This window comes from Megalopta genalis, chromosome 4, assembly GCF_051020955.1.
Source record: "Megalopta genalis isolate 19385.01 chromosome 4, iyMegGena1_principal, whole genome shotgun sequence".
Classification (NCBI taxonomy): Eukaryota; Metazoa; Arthropoda; class Insecta; order Hymenoptera; family Halictidae; genus Megalopta; species Megalopta genalis.
In genome coordinates, this window is record NC_135016.1 from 30,052,816 (window position 1) to 30,079,580 (window position 26,765).

At 41.7% G+C, this 26,765-nt stretch overlaps 1 protein-coding gene across 2 annotated transcripts in view; it reads right to left on the minus strand.

Annotated features, from left to right (window-relative positions):
- The window catches only part of LOC117218415 (uncharacterized), a 73,769-nt gene that overhangs the window by 4,266 nt on the left and 42,738 nt on the right, over positions 1-26,765 (minus strand). For both annotated transcript variants that reach the window (XM_033466763.2, XM_033466762.2), the window contains exons 3-4: positions 3,910-3,995; positions 3,627-3,751 (exon numbers count right to left, since the gene is read on the minus strand). In XM_033466763.2, coding sequence (XP_033322654.1) covers positions 3,627-3,751; positions 3,910-3,995 — 211 coding nt within the window. The remainder of the gene's footprint in view (positions 1-3,626; positions 3,752-3,909; positions 3,996-26,765) is intronic.

Genomic DNA, 26,765 nt, shown 5'->3' on the forward strand with positions numbered 1-26,765 from the left:
TAATACCATGACCTTCGTGTGACCTTGGATACGAAAAATAAAGAAATTTTTAGATACGGACAACGCGTTCATTGATACCAAATGTCAGCATGTTTATGTTATGTTCCTTTCGGTAGACATCACGCTTTGTTATGGAGTTTGACGCTCTCTCAGAGTTTTCATAATCGAATTAACAAATGTCTTGAAGTCAATGGAAATAATTTTGAACATTTATTACGATAAATTTTTCATGTTCTCTCAGAGTTTTCATAATCGAATTATCAAATGTCTTGAAGTCAATGGAAATAATTTTGAACATTTATTACAATAAATTTTTCATTGTTGATCTCCCTGTTGTACTTATTTCATTATGTGTGTCCATGTCTAAAAATTTCTTTATTTTTCGTACCCAAGGTCGCATGAAGGACATGCTATTATAGGTTATTAGATTCGTCTTGATCTCAGCTATCATGATATAATGATAGAAATATGTAATCCCATTTGAAAAAACATCGATGACCTAGAAATCTCAAAAAATATGACCTTTACAAAAAAAATGATTTCCACCACAACACGTGTCCCTTCGAACCAAACAATTTCTTCCTCAAGCATTTCCGCGTATCATTAACGATAATGGAGATATCGCTTTGTAACAGAGTTACCGAGACACCCTGTATACAGTTGGATTTCTTTTTATGACATGTCGCACGTTATTTCCCGTAGATTTTGACACGCTGGTTTCAAATCCGGTCGTACATTTATCGACCATTTCAGGATTTTGAAAAAAAGCACCGATTCCAGCGAGAAAGCTAACGAAATCGTGATCCTTTCGTTGAAATGATTCGATGATCCGTTGATTTTATCTCAAGATCTTGAAGCGGTAGGTAAATGACACAATATTTTCTAATCTAGTCGCAAAATTCATAAATTTAGAAACTTTTCAAATCGCCGAATGCATTCTAACGAATCGCCTACTAAGAACAAAAAACCTATCATTATTTCGGTCACTGTACCGACCGGCGATGAGAGCAATGGGAGGATGTTATCGGGCGCCCATACGGAGGGAAAGGTCTGCATCTAGGTTAGGAGGTGGGGATAAAACGCGACGCTACGGAGAGAGAAAACGGAGGAAAGATGCGAACGGTGTGGAACGACGGGGATGAAATCGCGGCAGAAATGCCGGAGAGAGAGAGAGAGAGAGAGAAAAGTCGCAGCGCGACGTTATCGAGGTGAAACTGTACTTTCGGCAGTCGGAAACGGTGTAACCGGGTGGAAAAGCTCTAAGTTGGTCGGATAGGGCAGGCGTAACGGGTCACCGTGGACTCGCGATGGGAATTAAAAGGTGCTTACGGTAAACGCGCTTGAGATATCGATGGGAACAGCGGCCTGCTCGAGAACGCGGTTCACGTAAACGACTCAATCGAGAGGGAGCCCTTTCAGGTGAACGTTAGATCGCGACCCGTTGCGTGTTGCTCGCAGGAGAGGCTATATTCCGTAATCGAATCCTCGGCTCGACAGCCTCGCCTTTTCGCTCTCCGCGGTGTCCCGTGATTATGGGAACGACGACGCTAGTGTACGATGATCGGGGGAGTAATGATATCCCTAGTTGCCGGTATCAATTAATACGTAACGGTGGAACACGGTGGTCTCGGGTTGCGGTAGCGTGCCGCGAGAAAGACACGGTTTTTGGTTCGAGTGTTTAAGTTATGGAGGATCGAATTCTCCGGTTTCTTGGGAAGGTGAAAGCTGGATCTACCGTGCACACGATGAAAATCTCTCGTGTCCTTGCTTCTGGGGGCAGGGACGTTACGGAGGTAAAGGTTGCTCTTTCCCGGAGACTTAACCGTTTGCACTCGAAGCTATTTTAACACTGAGCCTACCAAAGCAGTAATACTAACTGGCATGTACTGCTTCACAAAAGCGAGAAGACCGAATTTATTTAGAATTTGTAAAGTTTTTATTATAAAACTTGCTCCAATAATATAACTTATTCAAGCGTTTTCCACGATAGAGTCTCGGAACTTTGCAGAATTGCAAACTAAGAAAGAGGTCACTTTGACCGCGGTAGGTTTAGTGTTAACTTGAAATCCGGGACACGTTTTCTGTATTATGCGTATGCAATTGTGCGCATGGAGATATGTACGACTGCACGTTTAACAGTTTTTTTTTAAAATATAAACAATCGTGGAATTAATGCGTTCTTTTAGGGTTCGTTGCGCTTTCTCGGACACTTTCGGCTGATAATTGAACCGCGGATACTTCCAGGACTCGTTCCCTTTCCCCTACTAATTTTATCGGTGATTATCGAGCTGTGATTATCGAAACAAGATCTAGACCATTTGGAATCCGTAAGGAAACCGATAAAACTCGTTGCTATTAACAAGGTCTAGACAAGAAGACTAGACAACACCGAATGCGAAACAGGAAAAACATTTCAAAAACTACTCATATTACGATCAACTGATACAAATAATCGAGCAAACGAATAATTAAATGTATTGTTCCTGCATCTTGCGGTCCGTTATGAAGTAACACGATAAGTATGACAAAATAAAACATCATTGTTTACCTTGAACAGATTATTGACCCGCTATTAATTGATGGGGTATCCAACAATGAACGATCTTACAACGAACGAATGCTACAGGGAACAGTTTCCCCCCTTCTTTATAATTTTTCATAAATTTACACGTATTGCCAATGTACATAAAATTTAAATACACGTTTTCTGTATTATGCGTATGCAAGTGTGCGCATGGAGATACGTACGATTGCGCGTTTAACAGTTTTTTTTTCTTTTTAATATAAACAAATTTGACGTTGTCAAAATTATTTCGGAACGCGGTGTAGCAATTTTTAGTGGCGACACCGAGACGCCACGAAATATTGTTACGACACGTTCCGCAATCATTTTTAGCGGTACTTTTTTACGCGGTTTTGATTTAACACGGCCTAGAAAAATACATTCAATTTTCTCCTTTCACGATTTCGCTCGACTTACAACGATTGGAAAAGTTATTTCATTTAAATTTCAAGGACAATTATATCCATCGACCAAGCCATTTTTTACAAGTTTCAAGGATGTGGAACCAATCCTCTATTGTTCTACGCGGATAGACGATGTCTCTATCTACAGTAATGTCTCTCTAATTGACGCTCAGCTTGTACACAAAAAATAGACAATTTGGGAACAGGAGATGCGATTATTTCAGCCTTGCACCTCGTTTTTCTAATTGTTGACAATCGGCAACTATATAAATGTGCCTCATTTTTGTGCACAATCTCAGCGACAATTAGGGAGAATTTATTGTACACGGTTTTTTCTAGAACTTATCTATCGTGTACAGACAGAATTGGGTGTATTTAACGCCAAAACTACCAAATCGATCGCAACGACCGACTTCCGATTTTTTCATTCGCATTTACTGAAATTATAAAACTGTTTCTGTGAGAAATGCTTTTATAAAAACTCCATACGTTATAATAAAAATCGTACGAAGTTCGAGTAAATCCAACCTCGTCGTTGCCATAAATAGACTGCGAATCTCACGCGTTTCTAGCAAAATCGAGCGCTATACGACACATCGAGTGCAAAGGATTAACGCTGCTCTTTCGCGGGGAACAAAGATCGGAGAACGAATTCTTACCCTCTGCCACACGAAGACGTTGTGGACCATCGCGCAGCCGCAGAAGACTATGCCGAGCCCTATGAAAATCGACGTGACAATGGCCGGCGTCGAATGAAACTGGATGAACGTGTACAGTATCATACCTGAAACAATCGCGATGAATATGTATATATTCATATGTACATCGTTTCTGCGGGCATTCTAATCGCCGCAGTAAGAAGTGATCGATCCATCGAATCGGCAGCCCCGAAGCGCGAATTAAACGAAGCCCGGGGAATGCCGAGACGCGCGCGATTCTTACCAGTTAAAAACACGGGAATGCTAATGAAGAAGCCACCGACAGCGCAGATACGGCTGATGGATGATTTTTGCAGGTACTTGTTACTCCTGAAACAAAAGAAAAATCGATGAAGTCGAGGGTCTCGCGGTTCCACGATAACTAAACGAGTTGCCGGGGAACGAGTTTCCATGTTCGTTGCACATATTTCCGAGGTACCGTGCTTCACGGTACGAATCAACGGAGTCCATGCTTATTCATGAGCGATTAGTATGTCGAGCTAGTTGGATCACTTTAATTCGGTATCGTTCCGCGTGGTAAATCAGCGGGCGGAGCGTTAACCCGACGCCGGTAACGTCGGAGAGCGCGCGAAGACGTGCAAAGAGGTGCAACGATGTGCGAAGATACGAAGTTCCAAATATTTGAAGTCGACCGGCCCGACGACGCGGCGAACTTCGCCGAATTTCCAGGCGACTTCTTTGCACCGTTCTCGCCGAATTCGCCGAAACGTGCCGCGTTCCATTCGTTTCAACCGCGGCCACCATGATCCCGCACGATCGCGAACACCGCAGCACGCCGCTCGATCTAATTCGGTCCAATTAAGTCGCAGAACCGTTCGCTGGAATCTCGATTACTCGGCCGCACGGCTCCGACTTATTGTTGCGGCGATCGAGCCAAAACCTGGCCGAATCTTTTTCAGTTCGCTTGCTGGTCGAAGGACATAATCGACGCTGCCATGCCCGTCAACGATAATTACTAGAGCACGGATTTTTATGCAAACTAAAATATAACCCGATATTTGGTGTCCCGATACTTGTTTATACACGCATTAAGCATTAAAAGTCCAATTAAGTCGCAAAACTGTTCGTTGGAGTCTCGATTACTCGGTCGCATGGCTCCGACTTATTGTTGCGGCGATCGAGCCAAAACCTGGCCGAATCTTTTTCAGTTCGCTTGCTGGTCGAAGGACATAATCGACGCTGCCATGCCCGTCAACGATAATTACTAGAGCACGGATTTTTATGCAAACTAAAATATAACCGGATATTTGGTGTCCCGATACTTGTTTATACACGCATTAAGCATTAAAAGTCCAATTAAGTCGCAAAACTGTTCGTTGGAGTCTCGATTACTCGGCCGCATGGCTCCGACTTATTATTGCGGCGATCGAACGAAACCATGGCCGAATCTTTTTCAGTTCGCTAGCTGGTCGAAGGACATGATCGACGATGTCCGTCAACGATAATTACTGGAGCACGGATTTTTATGCAAACTAAAATAAAATCCGATATATATATTTTTGAGCATTAGAAGTCGTCCGAAAGCGATACAGAAAGTTTTAACTCTTGGCGATCGAAGTACAGTAATGTCTCTCTAACTGACGCTCAGATTGCGCACAAAAATGGACAGTTTGGGAAGAGGAGATACGATTATTCGAGCCTTGCGGTTCGTTTATTATAGTTACGAATTGTCAACCACTATAAAAAAATCGAGCTACAAGACTCGAATAATCGTATCTTCCTTTTCCCAAATTGACCATTTTTGTGCACAATCTGAGCGTCAATTAGAGAGACATCACTGTATTATTTCTTGTCTTATTTCAAATAAAGTATGCCCAATTCTGATGTACACAGGGAACGTATCACAATACCGTCTTGAAGTACTCACGAAATATTTCGAACTATGTACCTAGAGCTAGATTTGTGCCTACTTTATCTCATCTTTAGTTTTAACATAAATAGACGAAGACCGACGCGAAGCGTCGAACAATTACGGTCGGTACAGTAATGTCTCTCTAATTGACGCTCAAATTGCGCACGAAATTGGACAATTTGGGAAGAGGAGATACGATTATTCGAGCCTTGCGGTTCGTTTATTATAATTACGAATTGTCAACCACTATAAAAAATCAAGCTACAAGGATCGAATAATCATATCTCCTCTTCCCAAATTGACCATTTTTATGCACAATCTGAGCATCAATTAGAGATACACTACTGTATTTCGGAGTAAAAAAGCCACGCACGCGGCCTATTCTTTCGAATTTTCTCGAAAATCGATGTTCTTAAAATTTTTGACGACCCGTTCTTTCAATATTCGTCCTTTCAATACTTGCTTATACGCGTATGAAGCATTAAAAGTCCTCGTCGATTGCAAGAAATGGCAATTGAACAGCAGGAGATCGCTCTTCCCATAAACAATTTGAATATAATTAAACATGATATTTGCGAATTCTTCGAATCATTCTATCGCTTTAAATTGCAGCTACTCAATTTTGGCACGAGTTCACAAAATCCGCCGTTGAAAAAGAAACTTTAGCCTCGGACAAAAATTGATCTATAGTTTACTTAGGACTAAGATTCGAAAATATCAGTTTACATTTCCGCCGGTTCCGTCAGCGCGCACCGATGGTGATGTAAACTGTATATTATAGATACCGCGAAATATCATCGCCGGTGTCGTTAGAGCACATCGTGCTCTGACTGTTAGTGATCTCAGTATCGCGTATACAATGTAAAACGCGATGAATGACCGTCTTTGATTGGTGGAGAAGACCACACCAAAAAGGGTATATAAGCAGGCGATTTTCAGTTGCCGGTCTCTCAGTTGAATTTGGTCGATCAGTCATTTCGTACATATACCTTCTCTCAAATAAAAGTGAAAATAAAACTTTTAAGAAAAAGAATTAATATCATATTCATTTGAGAAATAATCCAAGCCATAATCTCAATATCCGCAGTCCAGTAATTACCGACAGCGCGCGGAGTCGACTTCTGAACGGTTCTCGATTGGGAACAGGTGTCGGGTTCACCGAAAAGTTTCGATCGCTTTTCGAATGCCAGCGGCTCCGGCTACCGGATTTAGGATCCGCGATGTTGCTGTTCGGGCGCGTTTTTGCACGCTGTGCGACGATGCTCGCCGACCGTAAAACAGCGGAAGACTGTTTGCATTAATCGGAAAGCGCTAATTTCTACGGCTAATAGAGGTTTACGCGCTCGTGCACGGCCGGCTAACGAACGACGCGGTCCCATGGGGTCACGGGTCGTCCGTCTTCATTTTTCATGGGGATTTTCGCATTGCCACGCGAGCGTACGGTTTATTTGCCGCGGCGGGATCGAGAGGATCGACGATCGAGCCGAGTCGCGCCGTGCCGCGCCGGTTCCCGCGCAAAAACCAACGAATCCTCGGCTACGTGCTGATTTTAAACAAGCCTCGTCCGAACCAGCCACAATGAGAGATTCCCACGGAGCCGTTGCTACCGTCTTTTTCGAGGTCGGCGACCTCCTTGGATGCGTTTCAAGTGCACCGCGCATCACCGGTGAAATCATCCTAGACTAATTCCTCCGCCTCTCGGCCTTCCGCGAGACGTCGGAACCAACAGCGTAAATTTAACCTTCCGCGTCCGTGTGTATTCCGGGACACCGTGGCCGGTTCTATTCCCTTTCGCTGTCTTCCGAGAATGCCCCGCGATACCGACGCGGCTCCGCGAAATTCATGCGACGCGTGCCAAATTACGGCCGACTGTCTGCCACGCGCGAATCCCCTCGTTTTCCGACGCGACTCCTCCGTGCCGCTTCAATGGCGGTTCCGCAGGCGTCGGCGTTCGCTCGACTTCGACTTTTGCAGGTTCGAAACGATATCTAGATCCTTCGAAACTGACACGCAGATTTCGTTCAATCTTTTTATAATTATTCCTTGACACCCCAGGTTTATTTTTTAATTCACGATTGTTTAGATCGCGAAGATACATTTATTAGTTGTTTACTCGATATAACGCTGTTCTGATTAAATACTGAGACATTTTTGAAAAAATTTTGGAGATACGGTAATGACGCTAATTGACGCTCAGATTGCGCACAAAAATGGACGATTTTGGAAGAGGAGATACGATTATTCGAACATAGTACCTCGTCTTTTGTAATTGTTGGCAATCAGCAACTATAAAAAGGAGCCGCAAGGCTCGAACAATCGTGTCTCCTCTTCCAAAATTGTCCATTTCTGTGGACAATCTGGGCGTCAATTAGAGAGACATTATTCTACTCTGTGTGCTATTTCATACGAAATACAGTAATGTCTCCCTAACTGGCGATCAGATTGTGCACAAAGATGGACAATTTTTGAAGAGCCGAAAATTGTTCGAGCCTTGCGGCTCGTTTTTTTATGCTTATCGATTGTCAACAACTATAAAAACGAGCTGAAGGCTCGAATAATCGTATCTCCTCTTCCCGAATTGTCCATTTTTTCTGCACAATCTGAGCGTCAATTAGGGAGACATTACTGTAGTATTATCTGGAGAATACAATGTTCTGTATGTACCTGGAGAAATATTGAAATACTAAAATTATCTTCTGTTTAATATTCTTTTACATTTGGTTTTGATCTTTTTAACCCTTTGCACTCGAGTGATTACTCTGAGGCACCACTAAAATTGTTAGTTCACGTCCCATTTTCATATTAACGAAGTTTAAATTTAAGAAATCGTTAAAAGCGTAATTGTTATCACAAGTCATCGCATGGCTCAATTTCATGTGCATAAAATGCACTTTGTTATATAAAATGGAAATACCATAAGTCAGAAAAATTATTTTACGTTTACGGTTAAAATGGCTTCGAGTGCAAAGGGTTAACATTTCTAGGACGCGTAAACGCGTCGAAGAAGCAATTTACAAAATTAATTATTTCATACACCGCATCGTTCGTTCTGTGCCATTGCGTCGATTTGATATCGCAGAATAGATTATGGCTGTAGAAACGGGGGACGGTCGAGGGTTAACAGGCTTGCGGTAACTAAAGTGTCAAGACTGTCAGAGTTGGATTGAGTTACTTATACGCACGCTATAGCAACGAACGGTTGTAATTCTCGTAGAATTTATATGTTTGTGCATGCCATAAAGATGTCCGCCTTCGGAGAATAAATACGTAGAATAAGAAGAAAGTGCCGCGGTCGCGGTGAAAACAGCGGCGGCACTGTAAGCTCGAGATGATTGCCCTCGACTTCGTGATGTTGATGGGCGTTCTCTAAGGATCTCGGACAAAAATCGGCCGGCGGAAAAAAAAGGGAACAGAAGCCATGGGAATTCGACCACAAGAGGCCCTCTCGCGACCGTTAAAAACTATACTCTCCTGCAACAGATGAAAAGGAACATTGAACCAGGAGGGCGTAGTCGAGAATGGGCCACGAATGGCGTGTCCGCCGGTCATTAAGATCGAGTCGCCGATTTTGACAATAAATATCGGGCCGGCGCTATATGACCCGTATTTCGCGTGCGCCAAGTGCTCCAGAATTCGCCCGAAAAGTCACCGCGTTCATTATTATGTGTTGTTTGCCGCGAACCGAGCCGGCTCGTGTCGTTCTCAGCGAATTTAGGCTGAAACGCCGCGCCGCCGCAAAAGCTCGCGAAAGAATCACCGGGCAAAATACCCGGATCAATTTGCCCCTTTTTAAAGATGAAAAGCGGTCTTTCGATTCTCTACTATTTAGCCTGGCTCTAGGAGAAAACGCGTCGAACAATTTCGGAATTTTTCCTAGAGCACGGTAGAACCCCGATTATTATATTATATCCGAACCAGTCTGGAATGGTTAAATGTTCGGATAATGGAACAGTTGTTTGGTTGCAAGACTACTCGTCATTTTTCCTGATTTCTACAGTTGATTTGGTCCGAAGAACTGTCTACATTTGGAACGTATTTGGATAATTAACACTGAAACTAATTTAGATTATCTAAACTAATTTAGATAATTTCAATTATGAAACTTGCTTCAATGATGCAATTTATTCGATCATTTCCCACGATGAAGTTTGTATCATCGTAAAGTTTGTATCATCGTTAAATTAAAAACCGGTCATTTTGACCATGATACGTTTAGCGTTAAAATTGAATAAAGTATTTTATAATTTTCTAAGCATTTCAAAATTAAAAGTATTTTATAATTTCGTAGGTATTTTATTAATCTTTATGCAAAATAAAGACTCTTTATGCAACCTCCACAAGTTCTTCCTGTCTTTAATCATTTTAATATGTCCAAACTGATAACATCGGAATTGTTAGTTTCTTTTAACATACTCACGGTTTTAAATTATGCATACTAATTTTTGTCATAAATACATACATCAAATCTGTTGATACGTCAGTCATTGGTGACGCGGATAATCGAGGTTATGCTGTATTAGCTACCCAAAGGAGTTCTCTGGGTTTTCAAAAAATATTGTTGGGTGCCGGCTAATTTAGGATTCGATCGGCAGCGTTGCGTACAGCGGCGGACTTCGAGGATCCATTTCCTAGACGGAGGATCGTCGAAAACTATGGTCGCCGCGTGGGTCGGATCGCCGATCGTTATCTCCATTCATCTTCGCGGGGGAAACTATTTGACGGCGCCGGTTGAATAGGCTCAGACGGTTTTGTCGGTTGCCGTGTGTTGTCGCGCGTACCAGCCTCGCGATCATGAATGGAGCAGAGGCTCGTACACCGAATCAAAGGGCAAGGGACTCCCTTCCTGCTCGCCGGAGATCAACGAGATCTGCTTGAATGGAACCAGCCCCCGACTGGCTGCCGCTAGTCACACTTTCGGCGGCTGACAAATCGCGCCTAAGTGTCCCTCGAAGCCTCCCGATCCCCTCGGAGCGCCTCATTTTAACTACAGCCCTGACGGATTAACGCGCCGAACCCCGCCGCGACGGTAATTAACCCTTTCAATTTTTCTCGCGATCAGGACAACGGTCGGCCGACGATTGCCTCCATCGATTCCAAGATTCAGTAGCTACGTAATAGATAATAGTATTTTTAAATTCCTTGATTGTTTCTAATTTTCGGTTTTTTTCTTTTTAAATTCTCGGAACAGTGAAGGAATTCAGCGAAGATTGTAGAGTGATTTTTCTAGAGAAAAGTAGGAGTAGAATTCAAGGGTAAATTTTTGGAAAATAGTCTTAGGATAATTTAATACTGTCAAATTTATTTGCATTGAAAAAACTGTCGAAAGCGTGACTGTTACGCGAGTCACAAAATTCAAAAATGCATACGTACAACATTCGCTATTTTACAAGTATATTAACCCTAGAAAGATAACCATATGACAACGTACGTAAAAGATAACCATACGCTTCAGAGGCCCATGCTTTTCTAAGGCGTCAATTTTATACTAACAATGGATATTTATTTAAGTTAATCTAGTCATTTTAAAGGTTTGGCATTATTGTAAAAATAAAATGCATTTATATTATATTTTTTTGTATTTTAAGTAATTTTAAACTTAAATCACTAGACCTCTATGAAAAATTAACAAAAATCAACAGTCTTCGCAGGCGCCTCTGCGACGTAGGTTATCTTTCTCGGGTTAAGATTGAAAGTATTTCGTAATATTTTGTAATTCTATAAATACTTCATAATTTTTTAAATGTATATTTTGGATTTCGAGTTGAAATGTCACCGACATTTGCGAAGGGTCAAAGAACAAACCGTGTTTCAGTGTAGAATTTCGGGAAAGTCGCGAAGCGAATTTTCCAGGGAAAGATGGTTCGATGTGTGGGACGGTAATATTTTTGGGAAATTGATTTGTTGACGCAGCTGGGTGTGTAGACGAGCACCTCGCGATGCTGGTCTACGTTTACGGCCAGGGTGTACTATTAATTGACCCGAGCGGCTACACACAGGCTGCTCAGAGTCAGTGACCGGCTGACGGCGGCGGTTGCAAACGGATATGCAGAAAATCACCAGCGGCCTCTAGTTGCCGCCGTTTCCGGGGAACACATACCAATTTACACCGGAGATGGGAGAATCGTGGAATTAATGCGTTCTTAGGGTTCGTTGCGCTTTCTCGGGCACTTTCGGCTGATAATTGAACCGCGGATACTTCCAGGACTCGTCCCCCTTCCTCTACTAATTTTATCTGTGATTATCGAGCTGTGATTATCGAAGCAAGATCTAGACCATTTGGAATCCGTAAGGAAACCGATAAAACTCGTTGCTATTAACAAGGTCTAGACAAGAAGACTAGACAACACCGAATGTGAAACAGGAAAAACATTTCAAAAACTACTCATATTACGATCAACTGATACAAATAATCGAGCAAACGAATAATTAAATCTATTGTTCCTGCATCTTGCAGTCCATTATAAAGTAACACGATATGTATGACAAAATAAAACATCATCGTTTATCTTTAAAAGGTGATTGACTCACTATTAACCCTTTGAAGCCATTTTAACTTTCAATTCAAAATAGTTTTTCTGACTCACGATATTTCTATCTCATATGACTCAAGCGCATTTTAAATACATGTATATGAAATTGTATTTTGTGACGATTACGCTTTTAACAGTTTTTAAAATTTAAATAATTTTGATAATGTTGGAATTATTTTGAAACGTTATGTAACAATTTTAAGTGGCGAATCGAAGTCACCAGTCGAGTGCAAAGGGTTAATTGATGGGGTATCCAACAATTAACGATCTTACAACGAACGAATGCTACAGAGGACAGTTTCCCCCCTTTCTTTTCTTTATAATTTTTCATAAATTTATACGTATGGTCAATGTACATAAAATTTCAATACAATAAATTAATACTTATATTTTTTTATATTAAATTCTTTTTATTATATTTTTTATATTAAATTTATCCTATTTGCTGTAAAATGATTGTATTCGATAACAACGGTGCCGGATATTTGGTAATAATATTCGGTAACATGTACACATGCGCATTGAAAATATCTTCGTTATTTTTGCTGCCGTAAAAAAATGTGTCAGGAGAATTTTGTTCAGTTCAAAACTAAGAACATCATGATTCACGTTTTCTTTTCTCTCTCGTCGTAATTTTTCGTTTTTCAAATATCGAAGATCATCGCTTCATTTTTTGCACGCAAACTCCTATCGTTTATACCGTAGTAATAATATTTTCTATACTGCAGTGGTGCACGTCGAGACTGTGACATTTAAATGACCTTTAAACAAATGACCTTGAGGGAGGAAAAAGCACGAGCCCCAATATTCTTAGCTTGACCAAAGATGGGAACAAAGATGTCCTGACACATGTTTCGACGTCAGCGAAAGCTAACGAAGATGTTTCGATGTGCCGCATAAAATACACCCCCTATATATATATATATCAATTAATGTATCCTATAACGAACGTTCTAGAACGGATGAATTCGTTACAGAATACCCCGTTGAAAATTAACTTCTGACTCAATTGTCTTTCCAGGGAATTCAGCAATCGCGTGCGCGCACGTTCGTCTCGTACAAAGTTGGACTGGAAATAAATGAAACAGAGCAGAAACTGAAGTGATAAACGTTCCCTGACGAGTTTGGTAGCACAACTTCGGAGACCTCGGCTCAGTAAAATTCGAGACCGGACGAAAGTGCGCGTAGCTCCCCGTTGGAAAAACGCCGCGGTAGTCGGTGCATATGTCCGGTATCGATCGTTCTCGAGCCGGCGAGGCGAAGCATTCGAATCTATTTCGAGTTTTCTTGTTCGGTACAATGGCGCTAAGTATCGCGTACAAGATCGCGATTCGATATCGGCACGGAACGCGTTTCGTTCCCGAGGAAATGCAAGCGATCGCTTGCGAAACTGTTCGCCGCGCGGCCGACAAGCCCACGAGCTACGCCCAAACGCCACCCAACGCAGAAATGTAGGAAACCGAGAAGCCCACGGGGGACCGGGGGACACGGAACAATTACCGATTCCGATGTTTACAAGCTAATTTTCCATCGATACACCCCCGCCGAAAATGGTAATTGCTCATTGTTCGCGAACGTAGCATCGCGACAGTGCCAACCCTGATTTATTGACAGGCTTGCGCGGATCCTGCGCGCTTATTGCACCTTCGTAATTCGAAAGTCCTTCGTATCGAAAAGATTTTCAGCTTCTCCGAAGCGTAATGTTTAACCGTTTGCAACAGATTTACATCCGAATGCTATATTTTTAGATTGTTCCGCAAAAGTTGATATATGCATAAAGATTTCCAGTTCATTGTTAAGCGAACATAAAAAGGTAAATATGTTGAAAGAATTTATATCGTTAACCCTTTGCCGTACCTAACGCTCCAAAACGCTCTCGCTTTATTTCAATTGATACATCGGAATTGATACTGCGATTCTTGCGATTGAAACACTGGACACTGTTGCGAGCAGATCGATTCCCGCAAAAATGTATTTAAGAATCGGATAAAAAAATCATTGCAACGATTAATTTTGTAGCTTATCTTTTTACGACTTTTCTTTCGTTGGCTAGAAAATAAAATTCCACTCAAGTTCGTGGCAGCCTTTAAACCTTCCTATTGTTGTCATCGAAGACAGCTTCGTATTTTATTATATTTGTTACTTACGATGATTCTGTTATATAAATTATTAATTATAAATTATTAATTAATTTCATCTGAGTTTAATTTATCGTTTTTATTCGATTGCACTTTATTTCGTTTCATTTCATTTTATTTTCTTCTTTTGTTTTATTTCTTTTTTCATCTATTTTATTTTATTGTATGATGTGCGAGGCATGAGCAGGCGGACCGCTTGTAATAATACGTAAGGAAACCAATAAAGTTCCTTATATGTACTCGTAATGATTTTAGATGCCTTAGTATCTCTCGTGTACCACAGAAAATTCCACGCGGGCTCGGTAAATTGAAACGTCCGTTTACAGAGACACGGACGTCCAGGCAGCGGTCCTTCAAACGGCAACGGATTAAATTACGTTGAATTTACGAAAATGATCGAAAGCGTGGTCCGTTTTATTTCCCTGTCTTGCAAACGACGCGGAACGCTTTTTCTGTCAGCAGAAAGATCGCCGGTCTAATAATGGCGCGTGAAACACGAGCCCGGCCATCCATTTCTCACCAATGTCTAATTAGCGGAAACGAATATGGCCGACGGGTGGCTAAGGGCTCTACTCTCTCGTGTTCTAGTCAAGCAGAACAGTTCGAAGAAAATTTATGACGATGCTGACGGCAAAAGGATGTCTCTCGGCCGTAATTCGACACGGTGTACGGTTAGGACCACCGAGTTAGGAGGAGAATCTCTGTGCAAAAGGGACGACTGTCGGGATCAGGGAAACGTGTCTCGACTATAAATAACCCTCGGTCTACAGCATTACTGCTAAATACAGTAAATTCTCTCCAATTGTTCCTCAGCTTGAAAACAGAAATGGACAATTTGGGAAGAGGAGATGCAATTATTCGAGCCACGCGGCTCGTTTTTATAGCAGTCGATTGTCAACAATTAGAAGCACGAGCCACGAGGCTCGATTAATCGTATCTCATTTTCCCAATTTGTCCATTTTTATTTCCAAGCTGAGCGTCGATTAGGGAGAATTTACTTTACCCTCATTTACGAAACTGAGTTATCCTCGATCACTTTGTCTCGAAGATAGAACTATGTCAATTTTGTCTTCCTTGGAACAGTGCATTTTCTTCATACAATAAATTCTCCCTAATCGACGCTCGGGTTGTACACAGCAATGGACAATTTGGGCAGAGGAGATTCTATACGATTATTCGAGCCCTGTTTTTATAATTGTTGACTAATCGGCAACTATAAAAATGAGCCGCGAGGCTCGAACAATCGTTTCTCCCTTTCCCAAATTGTCCAGTTTTGTGCACAATCTAAGCGTCAATTAGGGAGAATTTACCGTATATGAAATTGAATCTTGCGACTCGCGTAACAGTGACGTAATCTAGGTTAAATTCATTTATGTAAATATTGTTTAATTTATTTTCAAGAAATATTTAGTAAAATAAATTGTTTGCTGTCTTATTATATCGATTTTTTACGACAGCGTCAATTGAACACACGAGGAATTGAGGATGAGGGTTGAATTCGAAGCATTAGGAACATTCGAGGAATTCGAAAATGTCATTGCATAATTCTCTATACTTTCTACAAATATTTCCATCCTGAATTCTATTGAAATATGAAAATCTAGAAACACTCGAGGAATTTAAAAATGTCATTGTTCGAACGTGCAACTTTCAGTGATGCCTCAGAGTCGCCCATTCGACTGAAAAGGGTTAATAATATGTTTGCAATTATCCTGCGGTATATCGTTGACGCTTTCTCACAGTTCAGAATTTCTTCGAACGTTCTGCAAAAGCTACACAATAATCTCATCCCGACGCCAACGAATTATCGAGATTGATACAACGTAAGAAGTTCTTTTGAAATTACACGAATAAGAAATGGTTCGAGCATCGAGAAGCCTATTAATAGGCTCATAAAATAGGCTTACAAATAAGCCTAGAAAATAGGTTTCCGGTGGACGAAGCGTTAAGAATCGGTGGTCAGAAAATGTCTCTCGAGGTCGGAACCCGATCGGAAGGTGCCACTGTAGGATTAATCGTTGACGAGGATCGGCCGGTGGGGATCGGGTCGGCTGCGGATGAAATCGTCGGGTTATGCAGATGAAGATTCACCGGGAACACCGAGTCGTTCGCTCGAAATTAACCGACAAATAAATTACAAGGCTTCGGGATGTCGATGGGGCCTCGCACCTTCTAGATCCGGATATTGGTGGCGCAGTCACCGAATTTATTTCGTTTAGCCCGCCGCGCCGCGGCGAGCGGAGGAGGACGGGGCGAGAGAAGGCGAGAGGGATATGAAAAAAAAAGGAGAAAGGGAGAGAAAAAAGGATTCCAGACGGCGGATTCGAAGGCGTGGAATGCCAAGTGGTGTGTTCTTGAGGAACGGAGATGGAAGTGGCCGCGGATCACGCGTGTGCTGGACCCGGTCTGACGCACGAAACCGTCCAGGAACAGAAACCAGACACGCGTGTAACGTTAAACCAGGCCGTCGATGAAAAACGAACGAGGCGACAGGGCAAGACGGACTTTTTAATGACAGATAAAATCGCCGAGTTACGGATCAGTCGGATATATGTATCTCTCTGCTCTCTCGCTTCCCCGGACCCGGGCCACCCCCTCACGGCGCCATCCGCGCCAGCCATCGCTCCGAAATTCGACGATCAGATAACTGGCCGAGCATTAATTTTGTAACCTCTTTGTAACGATGACTCAATTCCGACTGGCATTCCTCTCTCTCTCTCTCTCTCTCTCTCTCTCACTCTCTCTCTACCATTTATCTGCTTCCCATTGGAATTCTGTTTCTTTGACACGCGCCGTGCGGAGTTGCATTTTCACGATCGAGCGGAGTAAAATTCAATTTTCTTTTTAATTTTCAAGATTGCATCAACCCTCAAAGAACATTAGCAATCGCGACTCGATGTCTGCGATTTTAATCCTTAGGAGACCAAAACTATTTATTTCCAGTTTACACACTACCAAGACCAGACTGTTTTTCAGACGAAGAGAAATTTTTTACTGAAAATTTTTATATCAAATATAGAGAATATATTCATTTTCAATAATATTCATTTTTTAAATAAAACTTCGTTGATATATTTTCATCGAAACAATCGTGCCTATTCTTCCAATGTTTCCTGCCAGATTTTATGGTTTTATTGATTTCTGCCGCGTGTATGGCGGCATTGAACCGTTAAGGGTTAAGATATAAATCTGATTTTGTAAGTCATGTTCCAAGAAATTTATAATATTTGAAATAGAAAAAGAAAAGGAAAAAGAAAAAAGAACAGAAAAAGAAAAAGGGAAAAGAAACAGAAAAAGGAACGCGAAAAATGAAAAAAAAGGGAAAAAACGAGAAGGCAATGTCCGTTATCGCGGACCATTTAAGTAATGAGCCGGCACTTAGCAGTGTCGCTTGTCTTTCATTCCCTGGCGCTCTGTAATCGGTTGGCAGTCGTTCCCCGTGTAACTCATCCCATGACTCTTCTTTTCTCCTCATCCGGATGAGCGCGACAATGAGCGGCCAACGAAAGTGAGCGCAGAAGAACCAAATGCTAAGAACCCTAAAAGCTCGTGCTCTCGAAAGGGCAGCTCCTTCTCGCGATACAAAGCCGCTTTTTCTTCGCGAACGGATCGTTACCTTTGACCTGGACAGTCTCCCTCGACTCCTGATTGTTGACCTCGACTTCAAACAGAACTCTCGATCCTCTCCCTCGTTGTCCGTTCTACTATTAACCCTTTTAGTGCTGGGTGAAAAAGAGGCGCTTATGCGAAGGATAACCGGCCGAATTTTACGATTTTACTACGATTTCGAAAAAGGCTCATAAAAACCAAACGAAAAGCAATATTTACATAATTGAAAAAGCAGTGTTATAAGGACAAAATAGAGAATAAAACGGTGACGCTAATTTTTCTCTCGCAATGAAATTAGACTATTTATAACGTATTTATTTATTTATAACGCTACAAGGCGCGGGCCGATATATCGGCTCTGGCACTTTTCGCCAGTGCAGCGAGGGCCGATATATCGGCCTCCGACACTAAAAAAGTTAATCAACGCGATTTTCTAACGACTAATGTTCTTTGACCCTGCTAATTATCCACGAAATGGCTACGTGAAATATTGAATTTCGTTGGTTTCCTTACGGATTACACGTGGTCCGGCTCTTTATTGCATCATATACCATACGATAAGATAAAACAGGAAGATAAAATAAAACGAAATACACATTAACCGTTTAAGTCCCAAGCAGCGCGATCGCGCTGTTCAGATCTTGTGTCGCGATCAAACTTTAGCGGCGCACGTATATCGCATAGCTGCTTTTTTTCATTTTCTTTTCTTTTTGTTTTGTTTGTCGATCTTGACGAGCGCTGTCGCGCCGCTTCGTTCTCTTCGCAATCAATTAAGACAAGCGCTATTACGCTGTTCGCCACTTTTCGACCGTGTTTTCTGAATGACCCCTGGGGGACTCAAACGGTTAAAATAGATTAATCTAAAATTATCCACGTACAACGCTATCCGAACCTTCAACTCGAATAATTTTGTTCCCAGAACGATCCGGATAATCGAGGTCTTGCAGCTCGATTATCCGAATTCAAAATTGATAATTCGATTCTTTTTATTTTCGATTAATTGCCGATACGATAGGGTGATAAGATGGTAGGTCGAGGTTTATTGGAGGTGCTTCTATGGTTTCATCTTTACTATGTCGTCCGCAGATCTTAGATATGATTCTTTCGTTTGACGCCGCCATAATAGCTTGGAAATTGTAGATTTTAAAAACAATTTCGAAGATGGCGGTAATATAAATTCCTAAAATGAAGATATGTCATCCAAGAATTTTCGTACTTAATTCTTAGTTAAATAAGCACAATGCTATAGTTAGTTTACCGCCTTATAACACCCAAGAAATATTTTTTTTTTTTTTTTTTATTATTTTGATAAGTACATCTGCAATCTGTTACAAAATAACAATAAGCAAGACCAAGAAATATAGTTCAAATGTTATTTCAGTTTTTTAAAATGGCACCAAAGTGGTACCACCGGCATACAACAGATAGTTTTTGCATGGCACCAGCGTGGTGCCACCCCGGACGGCACAGTGTTAACACATTGCGGACGGGGCTCTGCGGGTTCAACACGCCCTCAAAGACCGCACATTTTCGAACGCTCCAAAAACATGCTTGGCAAGTAACAGGAAGCGGATACGCACATTTCTAATTTGCATTTAGTATTCTTAAATAATACTATATATACATAGTTTATATATCTGTTTATTATATAAGATTTTTTACATTTTAACTATTATTTATTATACAAATTTGAATATTGATTTAGAGTGGCTATAATGACTGATCATTTCTACATGCTTGGAATGATTCATTTGTTTCGCTAAAATTACCTAGGAATGCAGGAGGCTTCGTTACCATGGTTACGTAACAGAAATATTTGCGGCTGGTTGCTTGTTGCCGATTAAATAAAAAAAACATGAAAACGAGATATCTCGTGACCCGTCCGCAACGTTCAATTTGCTAAAAACGAGATATCTCGTGAGCCGTCCGCAATGTGTTAATTAGAAAAATCAAAAATCTATACGATAAAGATCGAGGAACATCCAGTTCGGTTAATCGAGATCTTACAGTACTTTCTGCCAGATCAAATTTGCATTTTCTTACTGTTATTCATACCCAACGAAGTGAATAGAATACATAGAATTGAATTAATCAAAGTCAAGATTGTAATTGATTCGCGACAGGTTAGGAAACACGGAAACGAGAAGCCCCCGTCTGCATGGCTGCACTTCCGGGCAGAAGCCAGCAAGCCCGTTGAACGATCTGTTCGATCGCTCGCTCTTTCAATTTCCGTGTCCCGCCGGAAGCGGTCGAATCGATTTTCTAGAGATTCGTCGTGCGCGAGGAAAAACAGTCGCGGTGCGGCGACCGGAATTTCGATCAAGATCGAATCTCGCCGCGACGAATCGTCGCTGGTGTTTTAGATCGCTATCGGACTCGCTGAGCCGCGAATCCGTGGACATTGCGACGACACGGTTTTCCATTGTTTTCCCCTCCCTTCGGTGCGAAACCGGTGAGTTTGCTCGCTGGAATTGCCGGTGGACTGCGGGCTTCGACGCTACCGTCTAGCCTTTGGCACTAATTACGCCACGCAGAAATAATTGCAACCGGGTATCTGATCTTCGAAATCGTTCAAATTGTGTTCGCATGTCTTCAACACATGTTGAAGCGCAAATGAAAGACCTGGATAACATTTGAATACATGTATCGCCATTTTAATTTAATAGTGAGACATTTAATCTACTATTTCGTACGAAATAGTAATATCTGGATAATGCAATACCGACATATTTTTAAACGTATTAATCACTATATTTTAATTTAATCACTATATCGCGCTGTTCCATTTCTACGTTCATTGTGTGTATCTGGAGGGATGTTGTGATTTATTTTATTGTTTTATTTATACTTATTTTCTTCAACAGTTTATTAAGACATTCACTGCCAACAAGCCTATTTTAAAAAACTGTGTTCTAGACGTCAGCATTTCGTTTTCTTAAGTATATAAATAATAAGTAAAAAATAATAAATAAATCCTGAATACCTGAAGTTCAAAATAAACGGGCAAGGTTTAAAAAAATGGAATTATGTTAGAGTCTATAAGGAGCAAGAGGTTGACAGTAAGTGATCGCTGTCGTATACCTTGTATACGTATACATTTTACGAGCAATGATGTGACAGTGAATTGTTAATTTAAAGTTAAAATTTATTCTGTTAACTATACCCCCGTACAATCGTTCAAAACAAATCTCATTGGAATTAATTTAACCATAAAACTGTACGAACGCTAAATTTCAGATACAACCTATATAATTTTATAGAAACTTCTCAATTACGATAAGTAAATTTACGCTAACAAAAATTCCCACTATGGTTCGCGTATCAATTCTCGAAGAAGCACTTGGCACTTGGCACTTGGAAAGTCTAGCCGCTGCAGTGCCCTCGTGCCTCCGATCGATTTCTCATTGTCCACGAGACAAAGGATGCTCGTAGCAGCCGTTCCCGAAAATTTCCTCGGTTTCCGGGCGCGAAGACGGCAAGAATACGGGAAGAAGGGGAGGTTTAATGACTCCGAGAAACGAGGGGTGGCCACGGATCGTTTCGTAAGGGACGATGGACGCGACCGTTACGAGCCAGGCCTGGCCCGCACCTGTTCCTCGGTCGGGCCGGTGCGGGCCGAGCCATTGTGCGTTTTACGAGTCCTCGACACCGCCGTGACACCACTGTTCTTTCTCTCTTTCTCTCTTTCCCACGGAACTCGCAGGCCTTTCGTTCAAGGAACAGCTCGATCGCCGGCTAATTCTCGACCTCTGCCGACCCTGTCCTGTCGCATCCTCCTGCTGGACGCGAAATACGGGCTGCTCGTAAACTCCCGGCGTTCCTCGCTGCCCTAATCGCAGCTACACGCATACACGGCTGTCCTCTTACCCGTAAAACTTGCTACCTTCTACCGGACGTCCCGTTGAAACGCGCCAAATAACTATCTTCGCCAGAGTTTAAATCGAGTACGACGGAAACAATTAATCGTACGATTCATTGTAAGGGAGGGTCGTTACAATTAGATTTTTCCTACTACTTTTGGTATTTGTCGAACAAGAGGTAATACATTTTTCTATTCTTTTATCTTGTTTACTTTTGAATAAAAAAATTATTTTGTTTCTTTCAATTTTTAATAAGAAAGTTCTTCTATTTCGTTGAATTTTGAACAAAACAATTCTTTTATTTTGTTCCTCTCCGAATACAACAATTCTTTTTACTTCGTACATTTTTGAATAAAAAGAATTCCTTCGTTTTGTTTATTTCTGAATAATAAAATTCTCTCGTGTCGTTTATCTTCGAATAAGAAAATATCATTACGTCTTATTCGATAAATACGAAGTTAAATAGTGCCTGAAAACATTCTTTCGCGCAGAGAGCAAAGAGAAGCTTGCCTGTTAGGTGTCAATCGCGAAAATTCCGAAACGAAACAGAAGAATTCCTATACAGTAATGTCTCCCTAACTGACGCTCAGATTGTGCACAAAAATGGACAATTTGGGAAGAGGAGACACGATTATTCGAGCTTCGCGATTATACATACGAATTGTCCACGATTATAAAAATCGAGCTACAAGGCTCGAATAATCGTATCTCCCAAATTGTCCATTTTTGTGGACAATCCGAGCGTCAATTAGAGAGACATTACTGTATTTCGAAACGTAATGAAGCAATTTTTAGCGATGCCTCATAGTCTCCACTCGACTGTAAAGGAATAAAATCATTAATATCAATTAATCACCAATCATTACTGCAAAATGCCAAGTTTAACTTGCCGATTAACACGTTCCGTGCCGAGCTTTTTTTACTCGAATCTTCACACTTTGATATTTTACTAAAACTTGATGTATTACGTGCAATTATTAATTCTCGTACACATAACAACGTAACAAAAACTTATCAACGCCCATTCTTGCGGTGGAAATTGATTCTTCGGTTCTAAATTTCTTGTAAACAATTTGTTCAGTTCACTAAGTAAACATGCAAGCGTGTACCATCGATGGTACACGTGGCACGGAACGTGTTAAAGAAAAAAGGATAGAATTCACGCAGTCGATGACTCCGATTCGCGCACCTAATACACGGTTAACACTCGCGGACGACGCCGAGCCGGTTTGTTTTTACAGTTAAGAATTGTCAACAATTATAAAAACGAGTCACAAGGCTCGAATAATCGTATCTCCTCTTCCCAAATAGTCCATTTTTCTGGACAATCCGAGCGTCGATTAGAGAGACATTACTGTATTATTACGGGTACCGATTAGGTGTAACCGATGCGCTCGGGAGAAATTGGGGTGGCGCTGGCACACGTAGCCCGTCGAATCGCATCGCAACGGACTGCATCGGAGATCGCAACGCGTCGCGGTGCGCACCGGGATGCATCGGTGGAGGGGCGTTCGCGCGCATCTCGCGGATTTTTACGTCGATTGGTCGGCGGGGCCGCGTGAGAAGAAACACTAGACAGCGCAGCACGGCTCGCTGATATATCGCGGCGGGATACGAGACACCGTGCGTTTCAGCGGCGCGGATAGTGCACGCATGGATGACTTGGGAACTCTCATTCCGCCGCGGCGGATAATCTTGATTGAGGACGTCGGCAACGATGCGAGATTATAGAAATTAATGGTAATCGTTGCCGGTGAGGCCCTCCCCCGCCCGCCACCAGGCTGCTCCATTCCGCTCGATTCCGTTCCATTCCGCTCCTCCTACCTTTTCTTTCGCGGCTGCTACCTGCGACTACGACGCCGACGCGCCGCGATGCGCCACGCCGCGATGCACCTGGGATCCGATGCGCCGCGATGCGCCGCGCCAGGACGCGCGCTGCGTGCAGCCTCGACTGACCCACAAACCAACAAACGAACGCGCTCGCGCGCGCGAACGCGGGCCCGCGAATTCTACGTGCCAGGTCGCCCGAGACCCGTTGTTCCTCGCTTCTGCGATTTCGTCGAGCAACGGATACTCTTATGCTAAATGCAGACGTTATCTTGCCGAGGGACCGGCCGAGTGGATGCGCCGGGACTCTCTGCTCGCAGAATGCACCGAGTCAGCAGTGCCGCGGTGCTCCCCGAGGGGATGTTCAGATTTCTTTTCGAGCCGGAGAAATTTGCGGCAGACTCTGCGAAAAGATCCGGCGATTTTCTTCTAAGAAAAATGTTCGAAACGATGCGCTGTCATCTGTGTGTAGTCTCTAGGTCGTGATACGATATCGTCGAAGTCATATATGTATATGTATATACATATTTGAACCTATTTTCTCTTTGTAGTCATGCGATTGCTATATAAAATCTCTCTATTTGTTGTTACACTTGTTCTGTAACAAAGGGTTCTTCTATTCGCGTATATGAATAGAAGAAATTATTAGTATTATCATTATCATTGTTATTATTATCATTAATTCGTCTCAACGTCAGTCACAATTCCATGTCAAGATTCAAGTCAGTATCACGGAATAAAAAATACATTGACCTTTTTCTTTATCGAGGAAAGAAACAGTTTCGTGTATATCAACTTTTGTTCGAAACAGTTTCTTGAATACGTTCTTACAAAATCACGTGACAATAGAAACAGTCGACGATCATTCGCATTATTGAACGAATAATTTATTCGACAATTTATTCGAATGTAAAAGTAAGAATTATTCCGTTAAACAGATATCGAATAAGATATTCGACTGAAAGGAATTCGTTCGAATAATTATTTTCGACAAATATATGCATATTCGAATAATCCTGCAATCTCAATTCGAATAATTTCTTCGAACAAAGAAGTTAGAATTATTCCGATAAATAGACGGTGTAATCTGTGTATATATTTCCCGTGGTAATGGGTGTTCTAAGGAGGCGAAACGAATCTCACAATTATCATCTTACAATTAGTTTGTACATACTTTAGATGCATTTTCTGCACGATCCACTTAACCGTTTCCATTCTGCTCTGTTATTATGTTTCCCATAAAAAAAAGCACACGACCAAACTCTCACCTTAATTAAGCGTGCATCCAACGATGTATCAGAGCGTGAAGTTCAATTAGCCGAACGAAGAATCGTACACGACGCGCGATGTTTAGACCGACTAATCATTGTATGAGCGATCCAGTTATGCGGGCTGCTGGTCCCAGGACGGGTCGATGTAAATGCAGTTCCAGAGTGCGTTTACGTGACGGGCCCACAACGAAAATGAGGCTCGTTACGAGCTCGCGATGACGATGCGATGCGATCGGGCCCTTTTTCGCGGCCCGGACCCGGCCCGTTGCGCTCCCTTATCGCCGGCCCATCGTTTTCGCGACCCTACCAGACAAAGTAACCGACCGGTCGGATAATTATCGCGAATGGAACCGCGCGTCCGCTTCTACGCATCCCCGACGAACATTCAGCTGCCTTTTATTCCGCCTGGGAACGTCTTGATATCAATTAGCACGGTGCCTAGCGGGTTCGTTAACTGGATTTTTAGACTGCAGACAATGTCGTGTCGGTTGTTTCTCTAATTTGGCCGGTGGTAAATTAGATCCGCTACGAAATAATTAGGCTACGGAACGTGTCTCGTGGTGAAATTGTTGTTTCGTGCGTATTTTGCTCGCGATACGACAAACTGATCGTTCGTAAAGCAATCTTTTAACTGTCTATGCTGTGATTAATTCTGCGAACGATTGAGGTATTAGAAGGTTTAACCTATTTAGATATTTGCCCCAACTACGAGATTTATTTATTATTTTTTCTTTACTTATTACTATTTTTTACGTATTATTTTCATTACATATTATTATATTTCACTTATTATTATTCCTTTATTTAAAGAAAAGAAAAAGAAATGTGAGATTTCTTCAAAATAGGCTTGACAGTCGATGCGTTAAGGTCAGCTTAAAGGAGGCTCATTTTGTATTCACGTAAGAAAATGGTGCCACAAGTATTATTTATTCGGTTCGAAGCATATTTATTTATACAGGACTGTTAATTGACACATTTAGGGACCTATTAATGCAAGGATAAAATAAGAAATATTTATAAAAGGACGTTGTTGATTTATGGTGAATTTGCAACCCTCCCTTAAGCGTGCTAGTGTTAAAATAGATGAACCGTGTCCATCGGTTTATTACGCAATCGTTAAATTCGCACTTTCTACAAATGTAAAATAGAGAATGCTGGTGTTAAGTGTCCATCACCGGGAAGCAAATGCATTAAAACGAGAAAGTGTGTGAACGGTACAAACTATTTGCAGACACTTCGCTGCCATAGAAAGTTTCCACTCTTACCCTATCGGTCAACGTTCGACGGTAAAGGGGACCCTCTTATCACAGCGACAACGATATAGCCCATCCCTATCGGTATTTTGCATCGGGGCCAGCGTTCCGATTTGTTTCGACACGATTTTCATTTCCAGGCTTTATCTAAAAAATTCAACGATACGAAGAGGAAAAGCACGCGCAGCCGAATTCCTCTAAAATTCGAACTCTCCTCTCCTCGTCTCAACGAGAGGGTACGATTTTCGTGGTAGCAATGACTATTCGTCACGGAGGAGATAACGTTGGGAAGCATTCCGGAGACACCTGAAATGCTTCGATCTTCGATAGATTCTGACACGAACAACGCTTTTCTATATTTTTACAGAGAAATTTTAGTAGAAACTAGAACATTGTTTTTAGAGCAATCGTTCTTTTACAATTTCAATTTATAGATCCAGTTTCAGCGTAAAGTGGAACCTCGATTATCCCGTTCGTCGGTATCATTAATATCCATGGTTCATACACGTTTCGATCTTCGATAGATTTAGACACGATCAACGCTTTTCTACATTTTTACAGAGAAATTTTAGTAGAAACTAGAACATTCTTTTTTAGAGCAATCGTTTTTCTACAGTTTCAATTTATAGATCCAGTTTCAGCGTACAGTGGAACCTCGATTATCCCGTTCGTCGGTATCATTAATATCCATTGTTCATACACGTTTCGATCTTTGATAGATTCAGACACGAACAACACT